The 22,588-nt window shown below is 34.4% G+C and overlaps 2 protein-coding genes across 3 annotated transcripts; one reads left to right on the forward strand and one right to left on the reverse strand.

Annotated features, from left to right (window-relative positions):
* Positions 1-2,620: 2,620 nt before the first annotated feature.
* On the reverse strand, positions 2,621-13,518 carry LOC111695694 (glucose transporter type 1). The gene is made up of 9 exons (XM_023465102.1): positions 13,392-13,518; positions 12,793-12,961; positions 9,307-9,402; positions 8,301-8,589; positions 6,280-6,959; positions 5,634-5,837; positions 4,583-4,725; positions 3,525-3,613; positions 2,621-3,158 (listed from the first exon to the last, which is right to left on the reverse strand). The coding sequence occupies exons 1-9, from the start codon at positions 13,508-13,510 to the stop codon at positions 2,776-2,778; spliced, it is 2,172 nt and encodes a 723-aa protein (XP_023320870.1). The 5' UTR covers positions 13,511-13,518; the 3' UTR covers positions 2,621-2,775.
* Positions 13,519-16,170: 2,652 nt separating this feature from the next.
* On the forward strand, positions 16,171-21,210 carry LOC111695695 (uncharacterized). 2 transcript variants are annotated; one of them, XM_023465103.1, is made up of 6 exons: positions 16,171-16,550; positions 17,064-17,318; positions 17,580-17,642; positions 17,899-18,347; positions 19,279-19,517; positions 21,057-21,210. In XM_023465103.1, the coding sequence occupies exons 1-6, from the start codon at positions 16,197-16,199 to the stop codon at positions 21,170-21,172; spliced, it is 1,476 nt and encodes a 491-aa protein (XP_023320871.1). In that variant the 5' UTR covers positions 16,171-16,196; the 3' UTR covers positions 21,173-21,210. The 2 variants fall into 2 exon arrangements, with proteins under 2 accessions (XP_023320871.1, XP_023320872.1); XM_023465104.1 differs by lacking the exon at positions 21,057-21,210 and adding an exon at positions 20,056-20,185.
* Positions 21,211-22,588: the final 1,378 nt, after the last annotated feature.

The following is a 22,588-nucleotide window of genomic DNA, read 5'->3' on the forward strand; positions in this document are numbered from 1 at the left end:
ACTAAACCCTGATTGGATCAGGCGCTAATGGACTCGACATACTAGAGTGTAATAATTATATATCAAATTGACAATAGGAGCAATTTTAAAAGTTATTCTTAAGAAATCATGAAATTTTATCTAAAATCTAGTTATTGTAGTAAATTTGGATTTTAGTAAAGTTAAAGGTTGTCTTTGTAATTTCAAGCGACATTGAACCTTTCTCCGATCAATAATTTGGAAAATATCGTCAAATTTTTGCTTGAAAAGTGTTTAATTCTGAAATTTTCTCCACTGTTTTTGAAAAAGAAATAAGAATGTTATTGTTGATTAGACAAAGTTTTTAAGGGAACCGTTGTGAATAGGGCATACCACTTATATAAATAAAGAATCCCTTGAAACTACGTAAACAGCCCCTTTAAGTCATATTATTAGCAATCTTATTAAAAAACTTTAATATGATTCTTTAACATATAATTCTCATAATACATCAGGCTTTTTCCGCATAAATTAAATAGTAGGAAAATGATCAGGCTAACAGGATTCAATAAAAGAAAAATCGATGAGCATTACTTGTTAAAAACCATAGCTAACAACAAGCGCTTTACAGTGCTAAAATGTGCATGTAAAGGGCTACATGAAAGCCTAAGTGATTTAGGGCAGTAAAATCAATGCCCAAGGCATTGCGACACTTCAAAGTTTAACCTGTCTTAAAAGTTAATGAGACTGAATCTATGTGAGTCTTGAAATGTTAATGTCTCATGTATTTTAGAAAAACAACTGAATCAATGCCAATTCCAACAAATCATGCAATTCTTAGTATTATTTTAAACCAGATGAAGGGCCGCGGCGTTGCCCGTGGCAATAAAAAAATTTAAAAAATATTTGGAAGAAAAAAAATTTCGATTCTATTTTAGCCTGTAACACCCCCAGGCCACCCCTGAGTGTCCACAACAAACTTCAGTCCTATCGGTCCAGCATTTGGCCGTCTATATGCAAAATATATATATACGAATGTCTTGTTTTATTATATAGATTTATTTTTGTTTAGTTTAAATTTAATTGAACAATATTGTAATTTGTATCACCAGTATGAATAAAAAAATAAGAAGGGGTAATGAAGGTGCGTGAAGAACCATTGAGAACTGGTAAGTCAGTTCAGAGGACTGCTATTGGGATTGGCTAGCCATGTGGAAACACAAGCGGTGTGATACATGTCCGAAAAGAGCTGGAACAATTATTTGCTCAAATCCAAAATTTATCTTGTGTCACAAAATGAATTATTTTCCAATGACTATTGTAACATTTAATCCCTTGATATCGTTACAATCCCAGACATAAATCCTAGGGAAATCAAGATCAATCGTTGCCCCCCCCCATCTTTGAGGGAAGATAAAAGAAAAATACCAATAACAATAGTTGTTAATGTTCTGAAAGGCTATAGCAAACATATTTTTAAATGTAATTTAAGGCAGTTTTTAACAAAATTTGGTTAAATTTTTAAAAATAAAATAAAATATTTTACACCTGGAAATTCTTGTCCTATAAATCATTCTAAATAAATATTTAACGTTTATGTATCTTAACAACTGACGGAGATGTTAAAATCTAAACAATTTTACTTATAAATTGAAACTGAGACAAAATCCTAAAATAGGAATAAAACAGATAGACAACAACATTTTTGAAAATCCAAGGGGTCTTTCCTAGACAACGATTTTTGAACCCCCCACCCCTTCCTATCAATTTTGTACATGACCACTTTTTCAACAATTTTCAATTAAATTAGTATTTATTTAGGGTTAGGTTATGGTTAAGACACTTTCTGGGCCGAGCGCTGCGGCTAGGACAGGCTAGGGGGCCAAGCGCTGCGGCCATGGGTTAGGTTAGGTANTTCATTAGCTTTATCGAAGCATTCATTATTTATTGTAAAGTTCTCACTCAACTCCCATGTTTATTTAGACGCCCTGTATGTAGATAATGTGCGTATGTATGCCTATGTATGTAGATAATGTGCGTATGTATGCGTATGTATGTAGATAATGTGGGTATATATGATTATTCTACTGCGGGACAAATGTGTAATATTAAAACAATATTTCGTGTTATGGAGGTTAGTGTTATAAAGCAATTAGTTTTACCGTGCAGCAAGGATTTAATGCAAGGAAAGGTATTTCAGAGGTGTAGGCATCTTTTTTACTGCAGTGTACTGTCACTGGGCGGTAATGTAAACACAAGCCTGACATGGGATCCATTTTTCACATAAATAATCAATAAAATATTCTGGTCATCGGAAACTATTATGTGAATTATCAAAATTATCAAAATTCAATGCTTTTAACCTCCTCGGATACTAGACGAACACTGAGGCACCTATTATTGTTTACAAATTCCGCCCAGAGAGAACTGCAGTTTCAATATGTACGCACGCAACTGCAATTAACTTTCCTTGCATTACAGTCTTGCCATGCAGTAGCTAAGAAATCAACTTATTACGTGAAATGGGACTCTGCCATGTGTGCAAACTGTACAATTTACAATTATTATGTTTCATGTTTATTGAACTATCAAAATCAAATTTGAGTCTAACAGTCGTCTTCCTATTCCAGAGTTTTATAGGTCCCAGTGTTTAGTAAAAGGTATGTTCTGTACTGAGTTCACTGTATCAGTTTATTGTTAAGAGAATTGTAAAGACCGGAAAATTTAACTCTAAACTTTATTTTACAATAATACTAACATTTTAAACAAATTGGTTTAGAATTGTCTATATTTATAATTTCCTCTGAAGAGAATCTATCAGTGTGGATATCTACCGTCGGGGAAGGGTCGAGGGGGTTCAGGGCCGGAGAACTGAAAATTCCGGGGATAAAGAGGAGGAGATATACAGTTATTGGCTAGTCTAGGAGTAGAAGGACTAGCTGAACGAGATCTGCTAGTTTTACCCGTAGCTCGGGATATTCTACTCTGTCTACTCTGCCTGCTGTGACAGCTCTCCTGCCTGCTCACCTCACTAGCCTGAGACTGGGGGGAACCAGGTGATCTGGATCCAGCTGAACAAGGAGACCTGGATCTAGATCTCGAGGTGGGAGAGTGAGAACGGGATTGAGGAGATGAGATGGGAGAGTCTGGTCTAGAACTAGGATACGGAGATCTCATGTTCCCCATCAGCACTGGAGGATCTGTATAAATACAACGATATACAAATATTAAATATTAATCAGAATATTAATTGAATATTGAGTTTAGAATTTCATCCTAAACCTATCCTAATTCAACAAAAAGTGAATATTCGTAAAAATCACGACATTTTATAATTCAAAATGTTATAGCTTGAGGTGTTTAATTTGGTGTATTTTCAAAAATAATAAGAGTACACTTTTTTGTCCGGGGAGAATTTTTCATCTTTGACGTTGCATAAACTTTTATTGAGGTCATGTCAGTTGTGGCAAAAATTTGATCCTGATCGGTTCAGCCGTTTTCATTTTTTTTTTTAAATACAAACAGTCAAACTTTAGATATATATATAAAGATGAAAACTTTCTTACTCATTTCTTGTTCGTTCTTCTTCTGGAGCACTTGATTCGGTCCAGGCTCATTTATAGCCGTGAAGTTATTCACGCAGTTAATTAAGTTCCTAAACAAAGTATTAACTGTAGATGTACGCAATATAGGAGAGAGGTTCATTCTTGTTTTAACGAAACAGTAACAAAGGAATTGAGTGTTTGCAACAAACTCAAATATTCTAAACTAATCCCAATATTTTTGCAACCTGGTGGTGTAAATCTCTGACATTTCAAACTTGGATTATTGTATCTAAAATATCTAAAGTCTACGACATTGGTTTGCAAAGCTAGATAAAGGAAATAAAAATCAGAGCTTGTGACACCGACTCAATTTCTTTATATTGTAAACACAGGTCGGACCTTTCCTGGGCAGGAAGGCCGGGCTTGTGAAATCACTGTTTACTTTCTTTATTTCCAAAAACAGTTACTCAAAAGTCCTAATATACGTCATACAAGTAAACCCTATCCCCAACCTTAGTTTTAAACATATTGGATGAACGCATAATACAATTTTCAATATATGTTCATCACAAAGAGATTACAATCTGTAACTCTACGGTCTGTCTCACTACCGAGACAAAATATACAAAATATAATTCACAATAAAATTTTGGTGAAAATTAATTTTCAAATATTATTGACGCTGTTGCTAAAAAGATTATAAGGCTGTTTAACATCTTGGTCTGGAAGTGTAAACATCTGTATTTTGATCAAGCATTGATCCTCCTCTTATGCAGACCGATACGGATAAATTCCCGTAGTGGTCATCTCTACGGTATTAATTTTAGTTGAGGGATCAAGCATTTAAAGTCCTCACTTTGGATATCTAGATCAAGCATTCAAGATTAACGATACTTCACACAAAAGTTTCAACCTCTGGAAATAAAACAAAAATTTTGCAAAATATAATTAAATAAAATTTTTGTTAAATGTAAATGCATTTTGATCTAATAAAGATTTTCATTAAATTAATTAATTCTGGAAAATAAACTTTTCAACACAAAATTCCCTGTATTGTAATTATAAATTTAATTACTTACTTTTGTTTGTTTTGAATTTTGAAAAGAGTCGCGATCTCGTCAAACGTTTTGTTTTTAGTTTCCGGAACATTCTTGTAGGTGAACACCCAGAACACAGCCAGGAACATGCTGAAGGGCAGGAAGGTGTAGTTCTCCAACAGTGTCTAAATCAGGTTCTTATCAAGATTATAATCATCAATTTTTCTGGAATAGATCTTATTTTGACAATTTTTTTCGGTGAATAATCTATTTAAATATTTTAATATCCGAACAGTTTCTTTTAAATATTTTAATATCTGAATAATTTCTTTTAAATATTTTAATATCTGAACAGTTTTCTTTAAATATTTTAATATCTGAACAGTTTCTTTTAAATATTTTAATATCTGAACAGTTTCTTTTAAATATTTTAATATCTGAACAGTTTCTTTTAAATATTTTAATATCTAAACAGTTTCTTTTAAATAAGAAAATAAAAATTAACCATTTTCCCAATATTTTTGTTTTATAGAATATTATAGAAATTTTAAAACTCTTCGTTTGCACTTGATATTTTCTATTTTTAATGTGTTTTTCTTCTTTTAAAATCAGATCCTTTCTAATACGATGAAAGCTGTTGTATTAAATCAAGTTTTCCAGGAAGCTAATTAAACAGGTTTATTTGATAGTCAATAGACTGAGTTCTTGCCACAAATTCTTATCTTTGAAACCCAATGTCGTGGATCTTTAACATTTCAAACTATGCATTCTGTTAGATCAAATAGTCTAAGTTTGAAGTATCAAAGTTTTAAACCAGAAGGTTGAAAAATTATAGGGATTAGAAAATTTTAGTTTGTGAAAATAAATTAGTTCCATTTAGAGATATATAATTGTTCCGTAGATTCTATTGTTTTGTAAAAATTAAGTTTATACCGATATATTGATAGAAAAGAATAGAACTCGGTTCTAGTGCGTAATTTAATGTGTAAATCAAACCAACCATTTCTGGTTATATATATTGATATATTGATAGAAAAGAATAGTTGGGAATCCAATAGTTCTACCTGCATAGTTGGGAATCCAATAGTTCTACCTGCATAGTTGGGAATCCAATGGCTACAATAAAGTTAGCACACCAATTAATAAGAACAGCTACAGACATAGCTGCTGGTCTTGGGCCCTGGGAGAACAGTTCTGCTGTAATCATCCAGGGAATGGATCCAGGGCCCACAGCGAAGAAGACAACATAGAATAGTGTTGATACTACAGAGAGCCACCAAATCCAAGAAACCAATTCCTTAAAAAAATGTTGTAAACGTTTAAACCAAGGAACTTAAACTAGAAACTAGAAAATTGTTTGAACATTTCTGAGAGGAATACAATTAAACCAACCCGGATGTACTAAACGAACTTAATCTCGAAACTTCTAATCCTTTGAAATCTGATGGTGTAAACCTATCATTTCAAACTTTTACTATTCGATCTAACAAAATTTTAAGTTTAGATATCAAAGGTTTACATCATCAGCTGGCAAAGATATAGGGATAGAATAATTCAAGTGTTCAGTTCCTTTGTCTGATAAGTTAACTGATTAGTGGTAATTTCTCTCTTTTGAATTTAGGTCAAAAAAGTTAACATCTGCAACATGAAGTTCTTAGGATCGAGTATCTTTTGAATATGATTAAGTGAAAGCCGTGAGAAATAAGATGAGAATAACCTAGTTTAAAAGTATCTGTTACCTTTACTAGAAAAGATATCGTTATAAAAATGGAAAATATGAACATTCCTCCGAGTCCGTAGAGATGCAACGTCCTTCTCCCTCGTCGATCCATCAGAGGAATTGAAACCAGAGTCATCAAAACCATCACAGAACCAATACCAATAGTTGCATACTTAGCTGAGGTTTCACTCAGTCCTGTGGTTATGAACAGATTTGTAGAATAGTAGAACACTGCGTTTATTCCTGACAGTTGTTGAGACAGTTGCATAACGATTGCTATCATCAAAGGCATTCGGAGGGTTGGAGAGCGGAGAAGCTCAAACATCGTGATCTTTGATTCCGCCTGCTGAGCCTGCTCCTCAGCCCTCATCTCCTCAATATCATCCTCGATATGAGGCGTGTTTCTCAACCTTCTCAGTGCATCTCTAGCAGCCTGCTCCTGTCCTTTAGAGATGAGAAGATACCGTGGGGACTCCGGGCACACCGGGAGTAGGATCAGTTGAAGGATTGAAGGGAATACAGCTATACCCAGCAGATAGGGCCAACCTTCATCAGTTCCTAGGAGAGGTTCTACTCCTAGAACCTGGCTGGTCAAGAGACCTACAGTGACCGCCAGCTGGTTAACAGTTCCGAGCCCGCCTCTCAGGTTCAATGGTGCTATCTCAGATATGTACATAGGAACCAAACTCGTGTTTAAACCTGGAAATACAGGGGTATAAGTTGAAAACTGTGCTTTGACCTAGAAATGACACTGAATGTCACATAGAGGACTTGAGCAAAGAATAAAAATAATTTCCCCTGCCATAAAAAAATGTGAAATAACTAATTGTAATATCGATGATCAAATACAACTGACAAAAAAATTAAAACCTATATCTTTGCAACCTTACGATGTAAACCTTTGATATTTCAAACTTACATTATTTGATCTAACAGAATTCATAGTTTGAAATATTAAAGGTCTACGACATTGAGTTACAACGATATTGAAATTAGAAAATCAGAATTTGTGGCAAAAACTCAATTCCTTTTAAGTAAAAACTTTTGGGGGGAAAAACTGCATTGAGGTAAAATATAATAATTTGTAAACCGAGGGAGCAGTACCGAATGCAGTAAACCCAGCGGAGAAAAATAGTTGGTTTAAGAAGAACTTAACATAATGCAGTTGTGATTTAGAACTTTGCAAACTTAGGAGGTTCAAAACTTTTTCTTTTTAAATTGTAAGTCAAGGATTCATCCCATCTTTAAAGTACTTAGTCAGAAGGTTATTTGAGGCGAGGAACATTAAATTACCTTCTGTGCTACCCAAAAAGCATGAAAAAAACTTTGAAATTACGTATTAAATTAAAAAATGACTGTATGGTTATGCAACAAAAGAAACAAGTGTAAAACTACACTCCGTACAGTCGTCTTTAAAGACTGCAATTTGTGGGCAACCCTGTACAATGTACGATGTACCTACAATGACCATACGTATAGTACATATAGTACATGGTCCCCAAAATAATAGGAGAATGCAATGAAAACTTTTAATCCTAAAAACGTTCAATAAGCACGGCATTTGTGCTTTAATCTTCATAAATAATTTTCTAGCAATTGTACCAAAAATACGTGCTTTTAAATCTAATTTTACATTAAATAGGTAGGCAAAAGTGTAGGTAAAAATCATTAGATAGACAGATGGATAAAATACCTTACATTGATTTTTCACTCTATTTCCCTTTATTCTAGAGACGACTGTTGCATTTATATAATATATAATATACTTTATATATAAATATATAGGTTCTTTACACAGATATAAGTATCTACTTAAGAATAAGTAAAGATTTACAGGGTGTCCCACATCATATTAGATCGTTTAAAGCTCTAAATTGAGATTTTCGGTACTAATCAGAAAATTAAAAAGAACGAAACAGTTACAAAAATAATATCAAATTTTGTATGCAGAAAATACTAGGTTTTTTGAGTATTATGTGCGTATTTTGGCGTTAAAGCTTGGAGATAATCTAATATGATATGGGACGCTCTGTAGCTTACCACAATTAACCCCTATAAGGCAGCGTCCAATGATAAGTAGTTCGTAAGAAGTAATTTGTTTAGAGAACACCATTGCAAGTGCAGCTGCTATCCCAACCAAATTGTTGATTAACAACCCGCCTTTCCGACCAAATTTATTAGCGATCCAACCGCCGATAAATCCTCCAACCATGCCGCCGATGGCAAAAATGGAAACGACGATGGCGTACATGAATGTGGAACGTTCATAAGTCATATTTTCTCCGTCGTTCCGTCTTCTGTGCGCTGTTCTAATAAACTTCTCAATGACCTGGAAAAAAACAGTATTCTAAAATTATTATTATCATTTGCACATTCTTTTTTTTTCTGTTACTATACTAGTAAGATAAAATTTTCTGATGAAGAAGGAAGATGAAACATAAAACTTGAAATATCTCCGACAGAAACCATAATGTAACGAGTGGTAGAAAAGTTAAGAGAACAAACAAGAGAGGTGTTTTAACTAATTTTATTAAAAGTTTTCAGGAATCTTTTTCCTTTAATCCTTCTATCCTATCCTAGTCCTATCATAGTCCTATCCTAGTCCTATCCTAGTCCTATCCTAGTCCTATCCTAGTCCTATCCTAGTCCTATCCTAGTCCTATCCTAGTCATATCCTTGTCCTATCCTAGTCCTATCCTATCCTAGTCCTATCCTAGTCCTATCCTAGTCCTATCCTAGTCCTATCCTAGTCCTATCCTAGTCCTATCCTAGTCCTATCCTAGTCCTATCCTAGTCATATCCTATCCTAGTCCTATCCTAGTCCTATCCTAGTCCTATCCTAGTCCTATACTAGTCCTATCCTAGTCCTATCCTAGTCCTATCCTAGTCCTACCCTAGTACTACCCTAGTCCTATCCTAGTCCTATCCTCTAGTTCTATCTTAGTCAAAATCCTTAAATCCAAATGAGCCTAATAAGCCCCTATATTGCTTTCTTTTCTTGAATTGCAATTGTTTGAAATGAAACGGTATAAAGATATTTATTTACCTGTTCTGGGGCATTTATTACTCCGGTATTGTATCCGAACTGTAGCATTCCTAGTACTGCAGAGAATATACTATACACCAGGAAGAAGGTTAAACCCTGTAATAAATAATTAATAGTATTCTGTTCAAAGTAGGAGTATAGCTTTACCTAGCCTATGGCTTTACTAAAGAAAAATTTAATTTTTTGCCTTTTGTAAACCTAAATATGAATAAAAAAAAAACCTAGAATAGATTTTCATTTAAGAATTTATTTTGATCGATGCATATAAATAACAAAAAACTTTTAAAACAAATTCTAGCAATGCAAGATTGGAACGATGCAAATCTGGCTTGGTCTCGAAAGACCATAATTAGTCTCGTTATCTCTGATAAACTGATTTTTTGCCACAAAAAATCTGATTTTTATTTCTATATTTCGGCAACCCGATTTCGCAGACCTATGATAATTAAAAATTTGTATTCTGTCAGATCAAATAGTTTAAATTTGAAAAATCTTAGGTTTACGACCTCAGGTTGCAAAAATATAAAAAAAATTTGTTAGTTATAATAACCCCACCACAGGGGGTTTTTTTTTTGGGGGGGGGGGCGTCAACCAAAATAAGTTTATTCCATAAACCTCTTAATTATGCCAAATAAGGCTTGGCCGCTTAAGAATATATTTTTTTAGAAAAGTCTCTAAGTTGCTTAAATGTTATGTTTTAGTTTAAAATTTTGACCGAAAACCCACTATTTCATTGAAAACTTCTAAAATAGAATTTTTCAACAGGCTATTCTGACTAAATCAAGGTTTTGTGGTGCTGCCAACGCCCCTAATTCTTTCCTATATGGCTGTTAGGATCTATTTATATATTTATATTATCCCGAAACCGCTTTGCTTTCTTGTACTTTTGCAATAAAACATATGTTTTTCTTCCTAAATAGCTCGCTGTAACAAAGACGACATCTAAATATATTGCGGGTTGACAGGATCCATTCAAGGAAAAAAATATAAAGGGAAAATTAATCATAAATTGAAATGTTTGTAAATGAAAAGATTATCCGCATATATTAATTTTTTCCATTCTTACCATGAAACACAAGACAAATACATTTTAAGAGGAGAATTGTGACAAAAACCAGTCATCCTCCCCTGACCTTCTACCTGCATANGTTCTGCCTTTTTAAATATTGATTTGTCAGAACTTTTAAAAATGTTTATTTAAATAAAAATGGGTTTGCTGTATTTATGATTCTCACAAAATTAAACATAAAATTCGCTCAAATAGTACTTTAGACTTTTCATATTATAATTGTAATCGATGCCACATTCTCCACCCCTTAGTGAATTATTAAGTTAAAATTCCATATTCAATAAACATTAAAAGCAGGAACGTACACAGGATTTTTTCCAGAGCGGGGGCCTAAACTTTTTTTCTTTTCCAGGGAAAACATAGATTATACTATTCCCGGGGAGGCCTGAGTCCCCATAGCCCCCCCCCCTCCCCCTATGTACGAATCTGATTCAAAGGTTGAATTTTCCTTGTAATAAGTATATATGTTACCCAAGGAAAGGATCCTTCTGTTGTGGACTCTGTAGATCCTCATCATCTGCCCAGTACGGATACGGAGAAGGAAGAAGTCTACATTGACTCAGGGTATCCCTCTCCTGTATAGGAGGACAGGTGATTGGTCGGTCAGATTCTTCTCCGTCCGGTCCATCACTCTCATTAAACCGGAGTAAACCTGAAGCAGACGTTCTTACATGTTGGAGACTAGGATACGGATCGTCAGGATCTATTTCCCGCTCCAGGGTTGCTGTTCCAGGACGTTCAAACTGTCCGGGGGGTAGAATACAGTCCTCGTGTCCGGATTTACAAGAGCCAGGACGAGATAATGATTGTGATCGGAGATCCTCCTCATGAAAGGATATTCTAATCGGTTCATGGTTATCATCGTCTAGAATGGGAAGAGGTCTGGATGAGAGTTGCATAGGTTCTGGAAGCGTCATACACATTGCTCTTGAGCTAGGTCTGTAACCGGGGGGAGAAGGTATACTTGAGCTAGTTCGATATCCAGGAGGAGATGGTGCCCTTGAGCTTGTTCTATATCCAGGGGGAGAAGGTGCTCTTGAACTACTTCTATACCCTGGTGGAGATGGAGCTCTTGAGCTAGTTCTATATCCTGGTGGAGATGGAGCTCTTGAGCTAGTTCTATAACCTGGAGGAGATGGTGCTCTTGAGCTAGGTCTGTATCCAGGAGGAGAAGGTATACTTGAGCTAGGTCTGTATCCTGGTGGAGAAGGTATGTCGGGAGGTCGGATTCTAACATTTAAAACCTCCGGGGGAGATAATGGCCCCCGGCCTAATAAACGAAGATCACTCATTTCCTCAATCTTCAATGTTCATGTTCATCTCTTTAAAAATTCAGTTTTCATCTTCCTAAGCTCAGAGCTGCACATATGTCCTGATTTTTCACAAGGTTCAGCTGAGAATAAATTAACGGATCTTAACTCTACTTCAAGTTGGGTCTTGATATCTGTAGGCCTAACTATTAGTTCACTAGTTCTTAATCCTCAAATCCTTGAATTTCATTTTATGAATCCCCGCTGCAAGCTGAGAGTTAGAAGCAGCACAATAATTTGGTTTGAACAGATCCAGGCTTTCAAGTTTCTGCAGTTGTCGTTTTGCTGGATCGATCCGAATGGTTGCGAGGCCAGAAAGCCGGAGTGGTTGCAGGCTGGGCCTCCTTCTACCCATTTCTCTCAGCCTCCGGTTATCATTTTAAGACCTCCGTGAGGCTGTCATCTCTCAACAGAGGCCACGCCTTAACATGACCTTTGACTGGGGTGTTGTATGGAGGCCCGGATATAAGTTGACATGGTTTATATTATGTATAGAAATATGAATCTTTCTCAAAGAATAATATTTTCAGGAGAATCTCAGGATATCGAGGATTGAGAGGAATACTGTGTAATCTTGAAATAAATTATTCATACAATACATTAAGCATCTGGGTGGTTGAAATAATCATAACAGATTTTTGCTTCATGTGCATACTCTAGTTCTAAGTAAAATACATGTTTCCTGATACCGTTACATGGGATGATTTTATCTCCTATATTATTCATAATATATTTATTATATACTCCTAGATTCAATTTATATTACAAAATCTTTAGGTCAGTACTAGAAACCTTTATGATTTATATAGTCGACCTTCTTCATTTAAAACTTTTAAACTCTGAAACCATTTGAACAATTTATAACTCTATTAAAAGTCGTTCAATAACAGTCTGTAACTTTTCCTTTCCCAATATTTCAAAGAAGGTTGGGTGAATTTAATCTTTTAGACGATGAAAAATGATTTTGCACGGAAAGTTCGCAGCTCCGGATAAACCATAAATTGTGAATAAAATCTTGTATGGTTCTTGATTGTGTAACCCAATAAAGTAAGTAGATAATATTATTATAAATAGATAAGTAATAAGATATCCTAGTCTAGACTGTACCTGCTCCAGTAGTTTATTCTTCCTTCTCTGACTCTCAACCTCCAGCCTGTCTAGAGACTCCCTGATCTCATCTATCTCGTCTTTGACAAGCTGGACCGAGTCGATCTCATGCTTGATGGCGATCATGTCTCTTTTCACCTCACAAACCTCGCTCTGGCAGGACTCAACACTTAAGATAAAGGTGAATTGTAAACTCTGTATACAACAGTAAAACCATGAGTAAGCTCCAGTTTTCTTTATCAGAGCAAAAATACGAAAGTAAAACCGACAAAAAGTCCCTGTTTACCACAGTAAAACCGACAAAAAACCCCTGTTTACCACAGTAAAACCGACAGAAAACCCCTGTTTACCACAGTAAAACCGACAGAAAGTCCCTGTTTACCTCAGTAAACCCTGATCAAGTCCCCTTTTCACCTAAGTAAACCCTTAATTTAGACCCTGTTTATCTCAGTAAATTTTTGAATAAATTTACCTTAGTAAACTTCTGAGTAAGCCCTGTTTACTTTCAGTAAACCTCTGAGTAAGGCCTAGTTGTCTTCTATAAACCCATGAGTAACCCTCTGTAACTAAGCCCCAGAAATAAGTCCCTTTAAGTTTACCTGCGTGTGAGCTCATGAAGTTGACCCCTAATCTCTGAGAGTGCCACGTGTGTATCCACGTGTTGAATCCCATGTAGTTCCTCCAGCTTTCCGCTCAGATTCCGGTTCATGATCTTCATCTGCTTCTGTAACCTTAATCAAAGTATACGTTTATTTATCTTTTTTTGTTTAATGCATCGACATTTCAAGATAAGGACATTCATTGCATGTTTTCATAATTAAGTAATTTATGAAACAAAGATGTTCTAGTTCTGTTTATCCAGATCAATTTCTGATTTCAATATATGGTTCTGCCTTTTTAAATATTGATTTGTCAGAACTTTTAAAAATGTTTATTTAAATAAAAAGGGGTTTGCTGTATTTATGATTCTCACAAAATTAAACATAAAATTCGCTCAAATAGTACTTTAGACTTTTCATATTATAATTGTAATCGATGCCACATTCTCCACCCCTTAGTGAATTATTAAGTTAAAATTCCATATTCAATAAACATTAAAAGCAGGAACGTACACAGGATTTTTTCCAGAGCGGGGGCCTAAACTTTTTTTCTTTTCCAGGGAAAACATAGATTATACTATTCCCGGGGAGGCCTGAGTCCCCATAGCCCCCCCCCCCCCCCCCCCCCCCCTCCGAGAGAGACATGGCCACAGATTTAATAGAACAGGGGTTTGTTTCATGTCCAGCAAAAGCTTCAGAAGAGCGAGGTTTTATAACAAAATTTATTTTCTTCATTTTCAATTTTACATTTAACCCTTTAAAGGCCGGGGGGTCTGAATCTNCATATTTCTTGAGTATGGTCCAAAAAAAAAGTTCACGGATTTCATAAAAAAAGTTTCCTGGATTTTAAAAATTTTCAAAATCGAATTTGTAGGCAATTGAAATTTTGATCATTTAAACCTTCCCCGGGGCCACGTGATGTCCCACACAAAATTTGGGCCCTATCAGGTCAGCCGTTTTGACGTTTATTTGATCAAAACAAACAGACAGACAGACATGCAAAGTATATAAATAGATATACAGGGAGTCCTCGGAATATTCTCAACTATAACTGATGATAATAAACTTTATGATATTACATATTAGCGAATTTCCAACGGAAATACATATAATGACAATTGACAAAATATTCAGGCGCGTAGTGGAGGTTTAGCCTAGGGGGGTGCACATTTGGCGAATTTTTTGGTGTGCACCCCCCTAACGACTATTAGTCATGACCATATTTACCAATCATTTTAAATGAAACCCCGCGAAAAAAATATTGCAAATAAGATTAAGGTTACAAGAAAGAATTTGAGAAATAATCATAAAATGGACAAATTGTAACATTGTCGATTGATAAGAAAAGTAAAAAATCTGAATATATATATGTAAGTTTACTATTTAATAATGTAAAGCCTGCCTCTGGCTCGAGGGGTGAATGTCTACGGGGCACAGGGGTACTGCCCCCCTAAACTACGCGTCTGAAAATATTCCGAACATTTATAGTTTCAAGATCTCGTTGAGGTATAATGTTTAGAAACTTCGCTATACAATTTTAAAGTTTGTTTTTAGCTTTAGTATTTGGACGTAATTTGCAACATTCTAACAGAGTGAGAGCTTGCACATTTGGCTCACCATGATGGGAACAGTTTATTAATTTTCACAGGCCCGTAACCAGGTAAGGGTGCAAGGGTGCAGGTGCACCCCCCTTTCTTCTGAAAGAGGGGTGCAATGACGACTTTGCACCCCACCCCCCCTAGTCCCATATAAAAGAAATTGTTTTTGTGTACTCTCTCAACTCATAGTCATTTAATAGTTGTTTAAGTCTAATAAAAACAGTATGATTTATTAATTATATGCATAGAGTCTCATAGAAATGAAATGGTAATCTCCTGTACACTTTCAGACTTTTAGCCCCCCCCCCCTTGACCGGTGTGCTATGTTTTATGAGTCTGTTTTTTTGAGGCAAGGTTCAGCACTAATCGCTAAACTAAAAGTTTCCACTAATAGTGGTGGCTCATGGCTGCCGGAAGAGAAAAAAGCTAATATGTGGCACGGAAGGGGAAATATACGGTGGCTCATGGCCGCCTGCCTTCCCCCCGCTCATCGTATAGGCTACAAAAATAATTAAGGTTAATGTGAACAAATTACTGAGTACTCACAGTACAACTGTACACAACTGTACACACAATTACATTCACGACTTGACAAAGCGAAGCACGAAGCGGAAATTTAACCTTTTTATAAAACTGTTAGGAATGGTTATTTCTGTACGAGGTAAAATTGCTTTATGCCATTAAGCTCAAAACAATTTTTCTCGGCTGGTAAAGGCTAGAGGGCCGGGCGCCGGGGCACTACGGCCACAGATCTATAATAAACATAGCCAATATTGTTACAACACAGATACATATATGAATATGATGCGTGTAAAAATGGGGGGGGGGATGGTCCAAAAAACGTTTTACTAATTTATGTCCGACTCCAACGCTAATTCACAGATAGTAAAGGTGTTTATTGTTGAAAACTTCGACGTTTAAATATTTTTGTGTATCTTTTACAGTCATCGTCAAAATTAGTTTGGAAACCCAGCTAAGAACATTCCCGTTGGTCTCTACAGTTCCCCAATCAAAATTTGAGGCAAATCGGTCCAGGGGTTCCTGAGTTATGATCGGACAAAGAAACAAATAAACTGACAAACAGAGATTACAACTATTTATATATATAGATTATTGGCGTAAAATATTTAATTCATATCTACCTCTTATTAATTCATAATGGTAAAATTATAAAAACTTTACTTATTCATACATTTGCAGATTAAAAATGGAAGAAGTTGAAGAATGTAATTTTTACAAGGATCTGGTTTCTTATTTAGATATCACCGGACAGTTGGTCTCATTATCCAGGTCAATCCAAACCTTCTCAACCAACAGCTCAGAGATCTCCGACAACTCCAGTCTAAATGATACCATCTCCAGCTTCAACTCAATCTCAGCAGGAAATACAAAACCTTTCCGACAAATCTTCTATTTTCATGTTGTGGAGGTTTGTAACATATCCCCTGGTTTAGCTGTTCTTGTTGAGACTGCTCGAAGCAGGTTTGTTGAACTCCTCCAGGATGTAGTTTACAAGTTTACCCAGTACTGTGGATCGGAAGACATCATCTCAAAATCTCAGGATTGTCCAATTTTGATGCGGATTGGCAAAATAAATTGATTAAACTTTTAAGTTTCATTAAATGATAATAATTTCAAGTGACCCTCCATTTAAAAAGGGCAAACCGGATTCTCAACAATATACAACGGTACCCTTGAATCAATAATGTAGAAGATATTGTCGTGTTTTTCTAGCTTGAACAGTTTTAAATTCTGATAATTTCTACATTATTTTCCTGTAGGAAAAATGCGCAAGTCGCTTTTACAAAGAAATTCGTATTAGATAAACCGATCTGACATTTGTCAAATTTTGGAGGTTTTATCAATGTGTATTAGTTAATCCAGCTTTATACGGCACACCTGGAAATTAAAAAATCTGATAACATAAAATAATTGATTCAAAAATTTCTTCACGCAATTATAAATTATTGTCATTAAATATAACTTTCTACCTTAGGTCAAGGTATGGGGGATACTTTAAACCATGATATTAGTCTGATTATTATTCTAAATATGGACTGGACGTTAATCCTAGGTTTGCGTAACTCCAGTGATCTTTGGTTTAAGTTCTTCTTCCAGAGTTCAATCTTTAGGAGACATCCTCAGGTTCTCCTCTAGCCAGGAGTTGATGACTATGCATGGAAAACTAGTCGGTAGATCAGCTAAGATCTACTATGTTAGTAGAACCACCTACCTCTGCTCTAGTCCGGTCTGCTGTGGGAACACTGAGGACGGGATCTACGTCAAGATGAGGAATATGGCAGAGTCAGGGAGGGAGAAGATCAATCAGGAATAGGGTTTACTCCAGAATTACGGATATTATTACTTAAAAAGCAAAGCTTTGTTTTATTTAGATTTTAAAGAGAAATGTCATCATAAATATATTATTTGGATAAGATTATCGCATTTCTTTAGTACAGAATTTTTATGTTGTTAAATTTTTCACAATAAAGTTGAAAAAAACGGTTTCGAGTCTAACTTTTATTAGTATTTGTATTTGTTTCTCAAAGCAATAATTTCATTGTTTAATGTTCACCCTTGAACTTTACAGGAATGTTTTCTCTGTGGAAATATCCTTGTAGAACAATACAGCAGTAGAGATATCTGTTCCAAGGTTAGTATTTAGAAGAGTTTGCAACTTATTTATATCGTCTTACATCTAAATCAATTCTTTCTGGATATCTTAAGTAAAGGTCAAGAGAGATGGCAAACATGAGTGTTTTTACGGGTTCAGCACTAATCGATAAACTAAAAGTTTCCACTGGTGATATCGAGGTCTGGCTCTTTTGATAAGCACCATTTTTTATTAAAAAAAATTCCAACATCTGATAGAAAAGTGGAATTAAATATGTTTTTTTCTGCGTCTCTAGGTTTGTGGTTTGTTGATCCCGGAGACAAAATCAAACGAACTGCAGATCAAGCAGACGTTTACAATCATTCTCTCTCGGACAGACGCAGCGCTGGCAATTCTAGGACAAAACTACGAGATTGTTTTCAAACCTGTATTTGAGAGACGAGGGAAGGAGGTTGGTATTCTCCTTGAGGTTTCAAGTCTAGTTCATCTCCAGGATCCAGACTGCAGAACTATACGCTCAGGTTCGGTTTCTGTTCCTGAGACCCTGTATCGAATATACAAGGATAGGTCGGCTTCTCCCTGGAGTTTCCTGTTAACCCTGGCGTATCTGACCGGAAATGAGTCAACACCTCGTGGGTTTCTCATTAAGTTTAAACTCTGTCTTCTTCTCAGTTTGGTTTCCACCGGCTCCAAGGATAAGATTCATGTTCTAGCTCTTGGGACGGATACTAACATCATTTCCAGGTTCAGTAAAAGATCTTTTTATCTCTAAAAAGCAGGGGTTTATATGTCTTTTATTGAAAAATCAATTTTTTCCCAACCTCCGCAGTCCCCTTTTTAAAAATCATTTTCTTCCCCAACGCTATAGAGAAGTTTTATGTAAGCCCCCACCCATCGGCAAACGCCAAAACAATTCTCTGAAAAAAAGTTTTCGTAAATAAAGTCCTAAATTTTGGCACTAAAAAAGTCTTGGTAAAATAAAGTCCTTAAAATAAAAAGTCTCTGAAAATAAAGTTCTTCCAAATTTTGTTGTATAAAGTATCCATAAAAGGTTAAAAAAATGCCTTATCCTGATCAATGTTTAAATTTTCCCCCGAGCGTCAAAAATCCCTTCTAATTATTTTTTTAGAGGGGAGGGGGTGCAGGGGGAAGACGCCACACCCCCTTTAAAAGTTTTTGAGTCAACGTATGGAGCTTAGAATTTATGTTAGAGGTCAGGTCATTCTTGAGAACTTAATAGTAAAAGTATACTCTGAGGTTTTTATCTATACTTTTCTTGTCTGTATCCACTAAACGTCTTTTTTTTGTGGGGGCGTTAAACGTTATCCCCTTAGATAAATATTTTTTACAGAATTTATTTTGTTTATTTATTACATGTAGATATATATTTTATGTTAGTTTAGAATCTAATTGTGCTAAACTTATTCTTGATCGGAACGTTTCATAAAATTTGTTGGATCATTAACGAAAAGAAAAGGTTAAAAACTGTTCAACAAAAATCATCTCCAGGATTTGTGGATTCTATAAAAAAAATTTACTTATATAATCTTTAGCTTAGGGAAAACAATTTTAGAAAATCTTTGCTTAAAAAATAGTGTATATTATGGAAAACATATTTTTACTTCCATTTTCGAGTTAACTAAACCAGATGTAAGAGCAACTAAATCCTAATTAGGTTGATGACAGAATGCCTAGAATTGGTACCTGGAGTTCAAATTTTCAACCCCAGCAGTCTTGGGAGTGAATCTAAACAGTTCCCCGGCTTTGAGACGGGTTCAGATCTCCAGGTTACTACAGATACTGTATGCTGGGTCGGAGATGTGAACAGATTGAAACCCAAAGCTTGGAATGAAGTTAAGCATAAACTAGAATCAAGCAGTAGCTTGAACATTCGAGAAACTCCTAAAATTCCAGGTATGTGTCCAGTCCAGAGCCATTGGGTATCACCGCTATCACACAAAAATTCGATGAGAATTTTGCCAATTGCTTAAAAACTAAAGCTTTAAGTAAGTTTTTTATAAGTTCTGAAATGTACATAACGAGTAGACAGTGTCTATGGCTACAAAAAAAGTATGAGTTAGTTCGGTAAAATTAAAAGCCAAGGTGTTGCAAGACCTCAAAGTCACCCCAGTCTTGAAAATTGATGCAACCTTTCATAGCAGACTAGATTTATGTGGTCTAATAAATGAGCTTTTGATTTCTCCCATTTTTGTTGGAAGAAAGATCGATAAGCTTGATTTATAAAGGTAGATAAGAATATTTTTGACTTGGATGATTTCATGAATTTTAAAACATTCTGAACATTTGGTGCTTGGCTGTGATAATATCCAAAACAGAAAAGGCCAATTTTTAGTCTTCTGCCTTTCAAAAATATAAAAAAAATTATGTATTTTAACCTATAAGAAATTAAGGATAATGTAGAGGATCTATTTTCTCCTTAAATCCGAACTAGGAATCATGGAAGGAAAATTAGAAAATACGGGATCCAGTAGTTCTCCAACCTGCATCAGATCAACATGTCCTCCTGCATAGTAATTTATGACCTACAAATATATTGCTAATAAATGTTATTTCTGTCTTAAGCTGAACTAATCTTATCTAAAGTATTACTTTTATTATTATTATATTAATTTCATACCCAGAGTATAGATACTTTAAAATATTTTAAAATAGGTCAAATAAAAATTGTTTACATAGGAATGATTTTAAAAGAATTGAGATTGAATGTACTAACATTCATTGTGCTTCCATACATATTCTCAAAAAATTCTCTAATTTCATAAACATTCTATTTCAAAGTATTCATGGCAGCGTTTTAATTAATCCAAATATTTACAGGATTTACTCATTGTAAATTAAACATGCAATTGTTGTTTCAAGTCATAGGGGGGGGGGGGGGGGGGGGAAGTGTTAAAACATAAGTGATTATTTAGAATTTGATTTTAGCTTTAAAGTTAAACTTCAACAATTAACGAAATAACGATCAGGAAAGTTTATGATTTAGATTTCAGAAAAAAAAAAAATTTTCTTGTCACCTACAGTCTACAGATTGTAAACTTCAAAGTTTTTATGTATCTAAATATTTTCAGATAACCAACAAATACATTCAAATTTTTCTTTGTCTTGTCTGCTAAAAATTCGAAGAACTTAGGGAGTGAATTAATTTCTAAAGAGAATGATGCATCTTCCATTAATATCATGATAATGGAACCTAATTAAGATAAATTGATAAAGGAATTGAATCTTTGCCACAAACTCAAATGTACTAATCCCTATATCCTGCAAACCTGATGGTTAAAACCTTTGATATTTCAAACTTATATTATTTGATCTAGCAGAAATCATAGCTTGAAATATAAAAGGTCTACGACATCGAGTTGCAAAGATATAAGGATTAGCAAATTAAATTTTGTAGCAAAAACTCAATTTCTTTTACTAATTACTATTGACTAGGAGCTGTCTGGAGCTACGCCTACTCGGACACCAGGAAACAGGGAAAGAGGAATATTATCCTTGAATCTCTTCATAGTTATGGAATTATTTATCAAGTAGATGATGAGATAAGGTAACTCACCTGTCATTGTTGTGCAACCTATCAAAATATTTAAATTTTCTGGTCCAGTTATAATATTATAAAAAAGACAAGTCTGACATGAAGGGAGTTAATGTAAATAGATTTAGATTAACCTACAGCCTTGTGTATCTGTATATTCAAAGTAGTAGGCTCTATTTGTTTGTTTGTCCGATCATAACTCTTGAACCCATTGACCGATTTGATTGGAGAAAACGGGTAAACTACGGTAATGTTCTTAGCTAGGTTTAAAATTTTTTAATTAAGTTAGCTGTCTTTAATAAAGAAAGTTTGGTTTGCATGCAAAGCTGGGTTCCCATGAGCTAGTAGTGATTACAAAATTAAAGAAGAACAATTTTTTAAAAGTTTTCGTTCTTTCTAAGGTGTGATCCAATAATGTCATTGTTCTAGAGTATGATCCAAGGATGCTATATTTCCTTAGTATGATATTTCTTAGTGTCATATTTCTTGAGTATGGTCCAAGAATGTTATATTTCTTGAGTATGGTCCAAGAATGTTATATTTCTTGAGTATGGTCCAAGAATGTTATATTTCTTGAGTATGATCTAAGAATGTTATATTACTTGAGTATGATCCAAGAATGTTAGATTACTTGAGTATGATCCAAGAATGTTATATTTCTTGATTATGATCCAAGAATGTTATATTACTTGAGTATGATCCAAGAATGTTATATTACTTGAGTATNGTTTTTAAGGTATAATAATATAGTTTTTAAGGTATAATAATATAGTTTTTAAGGTATAATAATATAGTTTTTAAGGTATAATAATATAGTTTTTAAGGTATAATAATATAGTTTTTAAGGTATAATAATATAGTTTTTAAGGTATAATAATATAGTTTTTAAGGTATAATAATATAGTTTTTAAGGTATAATAATATAGTTTTTAAGGTATAATAATATAGTTTTTCTTTCATTCTTGCCATTCGGGGTGAAGAAAGGATGGATAAAAAAATTTCGGGTTAATAAAATCTATGGAGGTATATTTTTCCGTAGGTAAAGAACAGAAAAATTGCTTGTGCCCGAAAGAGGTATTGATGAATAAGATCAAGGAAGAAGAGTTTTTTTACATTCTTATTACCCATAAGAATATCAACTCATCAAACTTTTTATCAACCCTGTATGAAAGCAGTATTCATGTAATTACGTAATGTTGTTTATTTAAAGTATTTTTCTATGCATGCGAGAAGTCTTATATTTAAAAAATTCTTTATGTCAGAACCAAACGCTTCTATGCCAAAATCCAGATCTCAGAATTTTTAAAAAATGTTACTAGTCGAAATTTACTATGAAATAGAGAGTAAAATGCGAGAAGCATTTTGTAAATATTTGTATATTTTATTACGTATATATCCATATTTATGATATGTTTCTGTAAAATAAAAGTTT

This window comes from Eurytemora carolleeae, unplaced genomic scaffold (assembly GCF_000591075.1).
Source record: "Eurytemora carolleeae unplaced genomic scaffold, Eaff_2.0 scaffold82, whole genome shotgun sequence".
NCBI classification, from domain to species: domain Eukaryota; kingdom Metazoa; phylum Arthropoda; class Copepoda; order Calanoida; family Temoridae; genus Eurytemora; species Eurytemora carolleeae.

Coding starts and splice junctions, on each gene's coding strand:
- LOC111695694 (XM_023465102.1), bottom strand. CDS start 13,510: ATGAAGATCATGAACCGGAATCTGAGCGGAAAGCTGGAGGAACTACAT. Junction 9,403..12,792: donor AGAATAAACTACTGGAGCAG/GTACAGTCTAGA, acceptor TATTTATTACAG/GGTTTAACCTTCTTCCTGGT. Junction 4,726..5,633: donor TTGGATTCCCAACTATGCAG/GTAGAACTATTG, acceptor AACCTGATTTAG/ACACTGTTGGAGAACTACAC.
- LOC111695695 (XM_023465103.1), top strand. CDS start 16,197: ATGGAAGAAGTTGAAGAATGTAATTTTTACAAGGATCTGGTTTCTTAT. Junction 17,319..17,579: donor GGAGGGAGAAGATCAATCAG/GAATAGGGTTTA, acceptor TGAACTTTACAG/GAATGTTTTCTCTGTGGAAA. Junction 18,348..19,278: donor GATACTAACATCATTTCCAG/GTTCAGTAAAAG, acceptor AATCCTAATTAG/GTTGATGACAGAATGCCTAG.